General features: G+C 34.3%; 1 protein-coding gene and 1 long non-coding RNA gene across 9 annotated transcripts in view; both read left to right on the top strand.

Annotated features, from left to right (window-relative positions):
* Window positions 1-1,155, top strand: part of LOC122524409 — a 40,310-nt gene extending 39,155 nt beyond the window's left edge. Inside the window, exons 2-3 of the long non-coding RNA XR_006305535.1 lie at window positions 594-769; window positions 1,089-1,155. This is a non-coding gene — a long non-coding RNA (uncharacterized LOC122524409). The remainder of the gene's footprint in view (window positions 1-593; window positions 770-1,088) is intronic.
* LOC122524374 (dystrophin, isoforms A/C/F/G/H-like) overlaps window positions 1-15,299 on the top strand; it is a 352,972-nt gene that overhangs the window by 283,453 nt on the left and 54,220 nt on the right. For all 8 annotated transcript variants that reach the window (XM_043646622.1, XM_043646671.1, XM_043646613.1 and 5 more), the window contains one exon: window positions 6,306-6,478. In XM_043646622.1, coding sequence (XP_043502557.1) covers window positions 6,306-6,478 — 173 coding nt within the window. The remainder of the gene's footprint in view (window positions 1-6,305; window positions 6,479-15,299) is intronic.

Raw genomic sequence — 15,299 nt, 5'->3', positions numbered from 1 at the left:
TTGTCTATGTGTTTCTCTTTCTTTTCTTTTTATTTTGAATTTATTTATTACACGAATTACTTTATTTTTTCATTATTAATTTATAACAAAACTATTAGACCATTCATATCGATCAGAAAACAATCATAATTCTTATCTCGATTATTAGAATTAAATAAAAATTGTAAAATGTTCATTTCCAATCTATAAATTTATCAATTATGATCTATTCACAGGGAATATCTTAATCCGGCTTATATCGTAGTAACAGAGCCACTTTCTAGTATTTAACATCGATAGTAAAGTTCGTTAACAACGTTGAATACGGCACGTAGTTGTTGGCAAGAGCCGGATCTCCGAGTTTCAGCTTTGAATTTAATTGGAAATCGCAATGCACGTCACCTTGCACATACTAAAGATATATATATGTATGTATATGTGTATATATATCTAGATAATTTTGTGTATATGTAGAGATAGATGGATAAAGCTAGAGAGAGGGGGAGAGGGAGAGAGAGAGATAAAGAGAGAAACTAAACTTTAAAATTCAAAGTAGATGTAAGACCGAGACCGTATCTCGGTGAAAACTTCTTCAAGCAATCCAATACTTACAGGTTCTTTGATGCACCGAAATCGAGCGAGAAAACTTTACCGATAGTTCACTTTAACCCACGAAGAAACGACGAATTTCGAGCAGTATCGTTGGACTTAATTAGCCTAGTAGTAGAGTCGAGCCAATGAAAAGTTTCTATTCTTCCTGTTACTGGATCCTCCGTTATCTGTGGTTCACGTAAACTCCTTTCTTATTCTGGTTCTTCTTCTACTTCTACTTCTACTACTACTACTGCGTTTTTTTCATTTATTTGTATATCGAGAAAAATTTCAATAACTTCTCGTAAAGTTGATTAAAGTGCATTCATCATTTTAATATTCAATAAACTCGATAGGAGAACCTATAATAATTATTACAACAAAGAATATAATAATAAATTGAAAATAGAAATGAATCTCGAATAAAAGTATACGAAAAATTTAAAAAAAAATAGAACAATTTTCTTAATTACGTTACGATGAGGGAAAATAAAATTCATTGTTTTATCTCGAAAAAGTGTTGTACGGTGATAAGTCGTCAAATGTGTGAGAAAAAATCTGACGAACAACGAACTATGATGAAAATGAAATGAAAGAGAAATGGACAAAGTGTTAAGATAAGGAAAAAAGTGAATGTGGCCTGATGAAGGCACTTTGGATCGCGTCTGGGGTTTGTTATTACGGTGGATTATCGTCAACGTGGACCAAGGGGGGGCACTTGGCCCGGGGGGCGTGCCACCCTGCAGGGGAATTTTCCTCGGGGGGTACGTACCCGAAAGAAAGCTGACGATGCACGCTACATCTACATATCCTACACGCTTCTTGCCGAATTGCATCTCTTCGAACAGGTAAACAAATTCTCGCTTAACGATTAATCTCAACAAAAATAATCAAAACGATAAATCTTTTATTTATATATATATAATTTTATTTATAATTATTATAATTTATATATAATATAAAAATTGTGTATTTATAATATGTAATATAGATTTAATTTATATTTTTATTATAGATATTTTTGATAGGATAATTTGTTAATTTTATTTTTAATTAATTTATTATAAGAAAAAGAAAAAAGAAAGAAATATACGCAAATACCGCTAATTCTTGTTACAAATGCAGTCTGGGGGATCCCTCAGGATGCAACAAAGATTTCATAATTATAACATCGTTAGGAAAAGTTCAACTCGTTTTCTACCATCTATACCGCATAGCCGTAAACTTCATCGCAAACTTCATCATCGTGGATGGAAGGAAAGTCGTTAGGGACGTTTGTGAAATATTAATATAGTATCAGGAAAATTCAAGTAAAAAATAAATTCAGTCAATTTATCATTCAGTATGAAAGTTAGAGTTGGTGGTAGTAATGTTAAATTTTGCATCTAACTAAAAGCAACTAACAATAAGTATTTTAAACATGGATAATACGTTTAATAATAATATTAATAATAATAACAATAATAATAATAGACAAAGTTAGCGAAAATGTGTTCGGGTTAATGCTTTTGTACTCGATCTAACATCAAAGTTGAAGTTTAGTTGAACGTTGAGAACGATGAGAAATAGTTTGGTCGAACCTTCGTAGAATAATGCTTGCCAACCATCAAATACCTTTTAAACGGCAAGCTAGTAAGATTATTTTCTGTCATAATCAAATTCTCTTGCGAATGCAATACCAATATAATGTAATATGAAAAAATTCAATTTTAATTTTATTAAAGAAAATACGAGCCCAAGGTTTCCCATTACTCGAATGATAAAATGTTTGAGAGAAAATATACTTTTCTGATATTCGGTTGCATTAACCAAATGCAATATCTTTGTATATCACTGGTATGTTCCACAGCATGACAAAGTCTGGAATATCGGAGACATGGTAACCGAGAAGCCCAAAGTTTGCATCAACCTTGGGATTTGCGTCTCTGATTGAATTTTGGGTACTAACGCGTGTATATACCTAAGCAACCTACTTAAGATTGATTTATTTATGTCACTCCTGGTCGTGTCTAAAGCATTAAATAACTTAGAACGACGTTACCTAAATTCTATACTTGCTAACAAATATGTACGTATATTTGATACGTAATATCTAATTATCACTCTGACGTACACTCACACACACACACACACACAAATATAACATACACACATATACTTTAACAAATAATAGTTTAATCTTAGTCAATTTATCTTTCTTCTTTCCAATTGTCGCATTTTTCTTTATCGAAAGTCATTAAGACTTTGGTAATCGTTAAGACTATCCCGTTCAACGATTTCTTCGATAGAAATTTCTTGCGTTTTAACTTTAGATCGTTAATCAAAGTATCGATTATCTCTACCACTTTGACGTATCCTATACCCCTTGGGAATAAATTTCTTACGGTTGATTTGAAAATTCAAGAAAGTAGACTCTCATTAACTTTAGAAATGAATTAAATATATTACCTGCCATGTGGGTGGTCATACACAACCCACTTTGAAATTTCCATTTAATTTGTTTCGAACATTTTTCTTCTATTCGTTTTATATATATATATATATTATATTATATACGATTCATTACAAAATATTCATTTAATTTATTTACGTGCAACTTATAAGCCAAAATGAATCCTTTGCGAAAAATAAACTGGAACAAATGTAGTTCGTAACACATACCCTGTGTGTCACGAGTGTTTTTTTCTTTTTATTCTTTGTTAGAGGAAAGTGCAATACGGTGAAAGAAAAAGGAAGAAGCGTTATGTAAGGGGTGGTTGTTTGATCGATCTGTCAGATCTCAAAAATTGCTACGTCGTATCGAATAGAATCAGCCCCGGAGCACAACCATACCTAACGTTACTCTATCTTCTTTTCTTCTTTTTTTTTCTCCTACGCTTTTTATTTTTTATTACGTTCGTCTCGACGATGCGCCCGTCGACTGTCAACCGTGTCAACGTTTGCGGAAAACTGCAGTTGGAAAATATCGCGAGCCGATTCGTCGTCGTTCTCTCTTTCTCACACACACACACACACACACACACACACACGTTTCAAAACAGATGGGAATGGTACGCGTCATACGTCGAACGGGGTCGGCATGAGGGGTGAGTGGTAGATAGTGGTTCAGTGAGAGAGAGAGAGAGAGAGATGGATAATAAAAAGGGGTGCAACTTGGAAGCGTCGATCCGTAGAGTTACAAAAATCAAAGGGAAAGGAAATTGTCGACGTTTAGTGACAGACCTTGGAAACTGGGTTTGACGAATTTGACAGAATGGAAAATTTTAGAGAGACTATTCTCCTTTTCTTTTTAATTTTCATTTTATATATATTTTTTTTTATTTTCAAAATAACGTTAAAAAAGGAATCATCCTTCGAGATTTCTTTTTCATTTTATTAATAAAAGAAAATACGATCAATTATCTGCGAGAATTGATGAATTATTTTGTGCTAATGTTATAAATTTAACATGGACGTTACAATGTTAAAATTATTAATCAGACAAATGTTATTTTGAAGTCAGAAGGGTAGATGATTTCGAGGTAACATCATTCGCACTTTATCAATGTATCAATATCGACGTGTGTACTTACTTTTAAGTCACTTCACGCGATATAAAATAGGAAAATTAAGGGAACTTTATTCAATTTGTCAATCAATTGTCGTCGTCGTCGTCGTCGTCGTCGTCGTCCTTGATATAACGAACCTTATAGGAGTAAGGGTAGTGTAATCAAAAGCTTCTTAAAGGACATTCACGAAGCATTTATCGTTGAAGTTGATGCTACTCGAAAGCTTAGTTCGAAGAGAGAACGTGTATTCAAAGAGGTACAAGGTTTCAACAAGATGCTCCTTGATTAAACCTATGTTTAATACGTGAGTAAGCAGGATACTGAATTCAAGTGTAGATGAGATTCCTTTACCTTATCGCATTTCCCTATTGTCTGCAATATCATTATTCAATAACACCCTCCACCAATCGAAATTCGAACAATATATAATATACGTTATTATTATATCTACAGTTTGATATGAAATAACAATGACACATGAAAAGAAAAAAAAACAAAAGGGAACAAAAATATCGAAAATATAAAATAAAAGCGAACGAAGAAAGAAAATTGGCAAAATTTATTGGGAAAAGTAAAAAACGAAGGATGAAATAATAATAATAATAATAAAAGTGAACAATGAAAAGAAAAGTATAATAAAAAAGTATTCTAGATTTACGCTCGAATCGATTTTTCCTCTGGGCGATACGTAAAAAGAAGACAACATTTTTCAATTTTTCTTTCCCCTTCAATCCTCCCCAAAGATTCTTTACGCAAATGCGAGAAAAAGGAAAAGAAGAAATATATATTTTTGTCGCGTTTGAAAGCAAGCAAACAAACAAACAAACAAACAAACAGAACGAAATAATAAAAAGGAAAAAACTTGCGAATACGCAAGAGCGACGAATACCTACGAAACGAATATTTCTTAATTCACTGACACACACACACACACATACACACAGTCGACGATTTATTTTCATTGGCCGGGCCTTGGCAGCGTGTGGCACACGTGTCTGTCAGGGAGTGGCTGCTTTTCGACACACCAACGAGATTCTAGCACAAACGCAAATACACATACACATACACATACATGCATTCATACAGATGAAACGCAACGCGACGACGTACCGCACCAGCACCAGCACCAGCACCGGTACCGGCACCGTACCACATCGTATCGTATCGTATCGTATCGTACCGCACCCGCGTCCTGGCAACACCGAAGCACAACGCCGAGCTGCCGCATAAATCATCTCCATCCACGCGTTCTAACCGCGATACGCGTCCTATGGGGATGATGACGGAAAGGGCTTGAATGCGTTTCACTTTTATGGTTTTTTGTTTTCGCTTCTTTTTTGCTCTTTTCTTTTGTTTTTTTTTTCTTCTTGTTTTTTGTAATTTATTTTCTTTTCTTTTCTTCGTCGTTTTTTTTTGTTCCTTTATCTTATATATATTTCCTCATTATTATTCCCACCACGACACGAATTTTCTTTTTTATTTTCTTTCACTTTTTATACACGGTTACCACCACCACCACCACCACCTCCCCCCCCCCACCCGTTAATTTATTCTCTTCTTTCTTCAGTCATCGCGTTCTATTATCTTCCCGTTTGCCTCTCATGTCTCTTCTTGTACCATAAAAGTCAACCGAACGATTCATGACCGAGTTTCTAAAGAATCTCTAATGGGAATCATGTAAAATCGATTTTTTTCTTTTCTTTTTTCTTTTTTTTTTAACTTGGTCACGATATTTCTAGGAATAAAAATATTATTTATATCGCGTCAAATATTAAAAAGGGTTATAGGAAATCCATATCTGTTGATTTAATCTCGGGAAAATACGTTCCTACATTTTCAAAGTTTTCTTTTTTCTTTTTTTGAAAACCAAAAATAAACGAAAATTATTTTACTTAACTCAGACTTTGATAATCACCGATGCAAAAATACGAACGGTGATTATTTTTTCTCATTTTTCGTAAGGGCAAATCTTGAAATATTTCAATTTTGTGATTTATTTTGTTAAACCATTTTTATAATTAACAGAACATAAACAAACGGTACTCATTTTTTATTGTAATACCGGAACTATCATTTATGCGTTTATTTTATAGGATAATCTGTACTAAGTATAACAAGTGGTAGCATAAATTAATGTTAGGATAACATTTGGTACTGACTCGTCATTTTTTGTTTTTGTTGTTGCAGGACCTCCAGTCGGAAATCGAAACGCATCGGGACGTGTATGCATCGTTAAACGGCACCGGGCGCAAGCTGTTGAGCTCTTTAGCGAGTCAGGATGACGCGGTTATGCTACAACGTCGATTGGATGAGATGAATCAAAGATGGCATCATCTTAAAGCGAAGAGTATGGCAATAAGGTGAGTAATAATTTATCGTTATTCGTATTTTTGTCTTCTTTCTTTTTGATGAACGAATAAGAAATATGCACACACACACGCACACAATATGAGTAGTAATAATTCATTCATTTGCATTAAATATAAATAATTCTCACGCGTTTTGTCAATGGTAAATAAAAAAAAATTAGGCCATCAGTGCATCAAGAAAAAATGTCAATCCGTTTGTAATATTTGTACAAATACTTGATCGTTGATATTTCTAATTAAAATGTAAATTACAATTATTATAACGTAAATTAAGATGACGCAAATCATCATCGAACTTGACGTATTTTTAGTTTAATTTTTATTTATCTCTAAAAATTCAAGATCAACGTTTCAAATAGTAGGATCGACAAAATTAAATATAAATAGTATTATTTATCCATTTCAGAGGATACATAGGTAATAATTTTTGATATTCAACTCGGCGAAAGACTAATTCAATTGTACGAATATTCATGCTTCGGTTTTTTTAAGCAACCTTGATTCCTGGCTACCATAAATATTGGATTTTCCTCGTCGGCAAGCCGTAATCAAAATAACGTGAAAAAATATACATATACCCCTTTCCTAAATTCTAACGGTAGGATACACGCGGATATGAAAGTAGGTCAACGTCCCAGAGTGTGTCCCCGTACTTTGCATTCTCTACTCGTGATTTGTGCCTAAAAACGTCGGATGACATTAAATTCAACGAGTAGTGTGTGCTGGTGAAAAAAAAAAAAAAACATGAAAGAGCGGAGGTAAATCGACCAAAGGATGCGACGACACTTTTTTTCTACGCGTGAAAACAAAAAAAGAAAACAATAGGATTTACTATATTCCCAAAATCTTTCACCAACTATAAGTATTACATGAAAAGTATTTTAAAAATATATTTCATATTTATGAGAATAAAATATTTCAAAGAAAAAGAAAATATATATTCGTATACGTAAACATTCATACGCATATGCACACATGTACACATACGTATTTACGTGTGATATAATTAAAGTAGGAAAAGAAAAAATAAAAGAAATATATGTTAAGTACGTGAGATCGTTGTAAATCGGATCAATCTATTTTGAGAGTGATCAAGATAGATCCGATCAATTCGATCAATATATTATTAATTAGACCAAACTGTTAGGGAAAATTCGTACGGTTTTATTACCAATGGTTGTTTTGTATTCGAAATCAAGAAGAAAAAACGATCGAGAGGAAATGAGAGAAAGAAAATTCGCAGTCGTATTTATATATATAATACATACATATATATGTATAAATATATATATATACACATACACATACATAGATATCGGTTACCGAACCTAAAAACTTGCGTGGTTCTTTACCTTTAAACTTCTTTCTCTTTTCAAACGTTCATTCTATCTATCTCTATCTTTCTTTCTCTCTTTATATACACACAAACATATTATTTATATACACACACATATATATATAACCGAAGATTGGTCTGCAATCAGGCCACAAATACTGGTTTGAAAACAGCGATCCTGATAATTTAGCTGCCGATCCTTTTTGGCACGAATTGCGAAGAGAAATAGAGATAGGAGAACATTGGTTAGAGGGGTAGGGGGATAGGGAAAATATATATATACCGATCCGATACAAATTCGTACGTTATCCACTAGCCAAACGTTCATGCCAAACCAAACGATCTACCATTATTCTATTTCTTTCTTATTAGGAACTTTAAGAGAGAAAGAAATACGAATGTTTGCTATTATTTGTATTCTTAAATACTAAATCTATTCAATTCAGTCGCATTACCGATCCTTTTTTACACAATTTTATTATTTCTTTATTGTTTCTTATTTTCAATCGAATTGCAAATAATTTATTTATTATTATATATATATATATATTTATTTATTTTATATATATTTATTTTATATATATTTATTTATAATTATTTATATATATATAATTATTTATTTATTTATTTGGTTGTATAAACCTAATTATAATATTTTATATACATATGTAATTTTTTGAGTACATTCATAAGTGAGTGGGTTGAAAGGTTTCAATTCAAACATTGTAACAATTGTTTTTCGATCAAATTCGCTTTTATTTAGAAAAAAAGAAAAAGAAGGAGAGTTTTAACCCACACCCACTTATTTATAACTCAATAATGTATATCAAATATGTTGTATTTATAAATCAGCACGAAGATTCCAATCAATCCGAATATAATAGCTACCGGAATCTAAACTCACCTCTCAAAGTGAAGATACTTGTGGAAGTTTAAATTAATAGAGATGCCTAGAGGGGTGGGGGGAGACGAGAGAAGAGAGAAAGGGGAAGGGATATTCCGATCTTCAAACACGCATCATTAATCTCCGTCGCGATACTGGTAGGATCATCTTGTAACTGTTCATAAGATCGTAATCAATCAAGTTGGTTGGTTGGGAGTAGGATAGTTAATGAATGAAGTGAAGGTTAAGAAAGAAACACAAGCAAATTCACGTTGAAACTTTTCCGATGTCTATCGGATTTTTTTACATTCTACGTCCACACTTTTCCATCATATTTGGATTTGACGCGGGCTTTTCAAGGGATGAAGTAGAGAAAGTGGGGATGGTGGTGGAGGGATTACAATGAAGCGCTGGGTTTAAGGGGGTTGACTTGACACGGGCTTGAGACATGAATGAAACGCGAACGCAACATGAATGAAACGTGAATGAATATCGCAGGAGGGAGGGTGGGAGATAGAAAGGGGGAGTGGGATAGGGCAGGGGTAGTGCACATTAATAATAATGCAAAAGAGATGATATGGAAGAAAAATCTTTGCTAAACGAGTCATATTGTTAAATTCGGGTGCAGTAATATATCTCTTTCTTCTTCCCTTTAAACGAATTTTCTTTCTTTTTTTCTTTTTATTTTGTGTTTTATTTTCAACTATTAAGCATCGTAGAAGTAGGAGGAGAGACGTCTGAAGTATGACGCCGGCCGTTAAAAGCAAGAATATTTTTTTCCGTACAATTTATTCGAACGAAGTTCGTTTTTTTTTTTTGCTTTTTTTTTTCTCCTCGTTTCGCTACGATTCTCATGCATATTCGATAGATTTCTTCGCGATTTATTATTATTTTTTATTTGTTTTTCTATGTTGTTTATTTTTAAATTTTTATTTATTTATATATATATATATACATATATTTTCTTTTTTGTTCTTCTCTTCCCTAGCTTTCCCATCTAAACCACGTTGCATTATTCAATCGCATGCATATAATAAAAGCTCCATCAAATAGTGGACGAAATTTACGCAATTACGAACGAGTTCTCCTCCCACCATACTCCCCCAAATCCCCTACTTGCAAATATCTATCTTTACGCGCTTACACATACGCATAGACAGACACATGCACATGACTACAATTTAAAATATAAAAGAGAAAATTACGCGATAGTATAAATCGCCACTTAACCTCGTTCGTATATATTCGTACCACTGTTACCACCCAACCTATTACACCACCACCACCACCACCACCACCCTTACCCCTTCCCCCGTTCCTCGCTATGTTTATTCATCACACAACAGAAATCAAATCCCGTTGCTCGATTTCTTCTTTTTATTTCTCTTTGCTTCTTTTTATAGCACCACGTAACAACGTCAAATTTAGACGAATTTAATTCAAGGACTCGTACGTTTATATATGCATATCGACAAATTATAAATAAAAAAAAAAAATTCGTCAGGATAAGAAAATTATTTTCAATATTGAGAAATAAACGAGAATCTTCTAAAAAGGGGTATTTAAAAAAGGATAGCTTTAATACATTGATGAATAATTTGGATTAGAATGAAAAATAATAAATTAGAGAAACACCTGTGGTTTATTCATGAGCTTGATATAGTAGAGAATGCGAAATACCAGGCCGCAATCGCAGATTTAGTATAGTCTCGTAGTATATCCATCTAACACTAAGAATGAGGCTTAAGGAAGAGTATAGGATACACGTTTGTAGATTATACACATACAGAACGAGTAAGAGAGAGAGAGAGAGAGAGAGAGTGTAAGTTAGAGACTAAGTACTTAGTAAGATATGATATGTGTTGTTTAGATACCTTAACGCGAGTTATACATTTGTGTGTACACACGTTGTATGTGTATATGTGTGTATCTGTAATTATGATTGTATAGGTACGTACATTACTTTGCGGTTCTCGAGACTCGAATGCGCGAAAACAGCCCAGCCAAAGGCGTATCTCGCGGTTGCGAGGGCAAAGCAATGCCTGTCAACTGTGAACCAGGAATCGGGAGGAATAATTAAAGGTGTCTCGGAGTCTGGGGAGGAGTGCTGCGACGCGTACCGGCCGCCATTACTTCTCCCGACTGCGGGAATATTAGCGCAGTAGTGCGTTCACGCGTGCGGACTACCACTCCACCTCCCCTCCCCTCACCTCTCCTCTCCTCTTCTCTTCTCACTCTACCTCGCTCAGTCGAATCCTTCGCCACTTTTCTTCACACACTGAAAATCACCTTCCTTTATTTTCCCCTCTTTTTTGGTTCTTTCTCATTTCTATTTCAAAAAAGTTTCCTCGAAAACTATCAAAAATTGATCCGATCCGTTAAGTTTCGAAAGTCGATTAATTTCTTTTCTTTTTTACCTTATCTTACTTAATCTATTTTATCGTTGGTTCGACATTTTTTCCTTCTTTCTTTCTTTCTTGAATAAAATTACAACGCCGTGTCATCGGTAATTGAATTTAATAGAGCTAAATTTGAAAATAAATTTAACGCATATGAAATATAGAAAATATAAAGATTATTTATATTTTTCATAAAAATTCTTTCGTATACTTGTTGTACATGAGATACTTGTGTCGTATACGATCTGATTATTTATTCAAAAGCCCGACGAAATACTGATAAAAGTTTTCGATATAAATCGAAATATTCTATTATTACATTTTCCCGTTGGTCGAAATAGCAAGGATAGGAAAGGTAGAGAAGAAGAAGTCGGTATGCGAATCGAATACCAGACGAGATAGGGGAGAGTAGTTTAGTTTCTGGTTCCTGCTAGTAGTAGGAGGATATAGTGGTGGCGGCGAGCCTCTCAAAACTTTCCATGAATCCCCAAGCCGATCGTAACTCATTACGACTGTGTCCAGCAGTTAGGTTGTTGCTGCATCTATTCTAAGGCTATATCGTTTCGTAGGGTAACAGTAATACAAGCTTAAAGTATGATAAGGTGTAGCTTAGCGTTAATCTCTGGAAAGAGCTTTTGCAACAGAGAAATGAACCTTCGGTGGGAGGGAGGGAGAGAGAAGAGCGTCAATAGGTCGAGCCCTATTCCTATATGTTCCCTACTATGTTCTGAATCTACTAAATGCTCGCGTTTATCCATTCTGTCTATCTCTCTCTCTTTCTCTCTCATACACACACACACATACACATATTCACTCTAGCTAACTCTCCTTTTACCTCTCTCAAACTCCATATATTCGATGCTCGTTACGCATCCTTCGTGCCAGATGCGTCCCATCGTTTATTTAATCCTTACACATATCCTAACACAACCAACTACGGGAATAGAGTAATAAAAATGGATTACACCTGACTCCATGAGAAACCTTCGTCGACGGTCTATCAATAGTTTCTATTGTATTATATTATTATTATTTTTTTTTATATATATATATATTTATATGAATAAACGCATATTGCTTGATAAGGAAATATAGATTCGTATAATGGAAAACGTGATCGTGTGTTAAAATAGAATATATTATTCATCTGAAAATATAATCAAATTGGTGGTAGGGATAGAACGTAATTGCTTCAGGATTTAATCGTTTCTATTGTTTCAATTATTTTGTTTCTCTTTTTTCTTTTCTATATAAATTAAGAAGTATTACTTTGAATATAAATTTACTTTAGGTGTTCGTGTAAAAGGAAAATATATAATGAAATGTTCATATGAAATTTTGTTATTTGAGATCATTTGAGATTGGGAAGGGTCGAATAGGAGAATCGCGATCATGAATTCACTTTTATCTAAGCACTTATCATCATCCCTTTCGAACGAGGATCGTCGTCATAAACGCAAAATCGTTTATGGCTTTGGGAAAGAATCCTGGACGTTAACTTTCTTACTACAGCATAAGGGCTAAAAGAACGAATAGATATTACTTTTACGAGCTCGTTATTTATTTTCTTTTCTTTTCTTTCTTAACGATCCTTAAAACTCGATATAGCACGCGGGCTAGTTAACCGATAAGAAAAAGATAGGCGAGAAGAAGAAGATAATCGTGGTAGCCGAACAATTGGATAGAACGAACCTAACGCAAATAATCAAGTTTTTTTTATTCTGAAAAAGAAAAAGAAAAAAAAGAGAGAGAGAAATTAAAGAAACTTTTTATGAAAAATAAGAATGTACGGGCAAGATCGCGTTACATTTAACGCGAAACTATAACGATAACAGAAATCTCGTTGGAAATCTAGATCGTGGTTTTAAAAAAAAAAAATATGTAAAGAGTTACGAGAGTCGTATCCTGGGGTAACGCAAAATGATAACAGTCCAGGTGGTATCGTAAATTCAAACGGCGATCGTTATCGTTGCCACGTTTACGTTCGAACTAAGTTTCCTGTGTAGACATTCTGATTGAAAAAAAAAAATCAAAAAAAAAAAAAAGAAAAACAAAAAAGTAATAAACAAAAAATATCCGCTATTCTGTAATACTACCAAAAAATATGTTTCTCCGCCTAGAATTTTTGTACCTGCTTAAATTGTATAGTTGTCTGAAAGAAAGACCGATATTAAATTTTTATCGAAACTCGCTTTTTTTGGGGGGTTTTTTGTTGGAACAAATTCTCTTACGAGATAAATTCCTAGGGTATTGTTGTTACATACTGCATACCGAACAGAAATGCGAGAAAAAGTTACGACAAGTGAAAGCATTGCTAATGCAACGTAGGTCCTTTTTCCATCCCACGAAGCTATAAAACCATGAAAGCCCATGGTACACACCATGGTATGTATACCTTAGAATTTATCATGTTAGACTTTCTTCTAGCAAACAATGACTTTCAGATCAAAATTTAACATATAAGCCATTAGATTAATTATTAATATTTAACGTTTAATAAACTATTTTATCACAATTTTATTCAACCAATGATACTTTATGATACCAACCAATAAAATAGTAAGAGTATAAATCGTTTTGACAATAAAAATAATATAAAAAAGTTTGAGTTTCTCTCATATGAAAAGATATTGAGATGAAACGAACGCATATCTGCGAGATCACGCGTGAAACTCATCGAGTAAGTTACTGAGATCGTTCGTTCGTTCGTTCGAGAGAGGAAAAGAGAGGAAGAGAGAGATAGATAGAGGATAAGAGCCGAGCCCTTTATTGCATCGGAATGACAGGGTGTCCCGTCGATCGAAACCCGAGTGCCCAACGTGTTTCCCAATATTCGTGCTCTTTGGTCCGTGGGTCGAGGGTAATTTTCGTTCGACACCATGTGCCGCACCTATACCCGCATCCCGTGTTCTCACACCCACACTCACACCAACACCAACACCAACACCCGCATCCGCATCCGCGTCCGCGTCCGCATCCGTTACTGGCTAGGATCCGATCGCGAAGGAAATCGAAGCTCAATTTCCATGAATCTCGATTCCAGTTTGAAAATTACTTCGAGATAAGAGTTAAACCTTCCCTATAACCACCCACCCACCTTCCCTCCCAGTCCCACACCCCATACGATCCTACTGTTAAAACAGACAGTTTTCTAATTTCCTGTAGGTAAAGATTTTGGTTAAGATTTGCGGTTATAAGCGACGAGTACATTAGCAGAATAATGTGTCGTAACAGCATTGTATTCTGGACAAAGGTCGATGATGACAGATCTCAGGTAGGAACTAGAAGAGATACCGAGAACAAGTACAATTCCAAAAGATCCTTTATATCTCGTGAGACTCGAATTCTCCTGGGAGAAGAGTATCACGAAATGAGGTTTTTGCATGAACAAAAGAACAAAGGGGGGAGGAAGAGCTGGAAGACGTCGTAAAAAGGGACACGTTGCAACAGACGTTTTCTTTGAGATTCTGGGCTCAGTTGTAGAAGGCGAGAAGAAAAGGTATTTGAAGATAAAAATTTTGTTTTTTCCTTCTCTCTCTCTCTCTCTGTCTATTTTTTTCTTTTGTTCCTTACAAATAAAATAAAACATTAATAATCCATCGAAATAGAATTTGAGTTTATTTAACATATGTAGGTGTACGTATTATCTGTTAATCGTAAAATGTTAATATCTTACGATGATAATTATGGGAGTAGGTATTTATCGCAATTCGATAAAGTGAAGGACTCTAAGGGAGAGGGAGAGTGAGTGAGAGAGGCTTGTTCGATTGATAAGTCTCGACCGATATTTGCGTTCTCATTAACCAATGCCACAAGCCGATTCAAGGGTCTTGGTTTCCCTGCAGACCCATAAAGTGGATTGATCACGTGCCTACATTGCATATAATCAATGCTACTGAGATGTATGCGATCCATCAAGAAGTACTATGCGAGGCGAGATGTTAATCCGAACGGTTGCACGCTAATGAGGCTGCGATCGGAGGATTAATTACGAGTAGAATCGCGAATTCTCGATTCTCGTTAGATGCTAGATGATTCCCTGAAACATTCCTTCAAGCATACCAAGCACATCATCTTTATTCAATCCCTGATAATTCTCTCTGTTATAACGTTAATGAGAAACTCAAGAGAGATTTGAAAGAATCATCTTGGATTGAGGGCAAATAATATTTTCGGAATAAAAAAAAAATATCC

Source organism: Polistes fuscatus, unplaced genomic scaffold (assembly GCF_010416935.1).
Source record: "Polistes fuscatus isolate 324 unplaced genomic scaffold, CU_Pfus_HIC Scaffold10, whole genome shotgun sequence".
In the NCBI taxonomy this organism is placed as follows: Eukaryota; Metazoa; Arthropoda; class Insecta; order Hymenoptera; family Vespidae; genus Polistes; species Polistes fuscatus.
The sequence above is the reverse complement of the archived record's forward strand: the minus strand, read 5'-3'. Positions and strand labels throughout refer to the sequence as shown.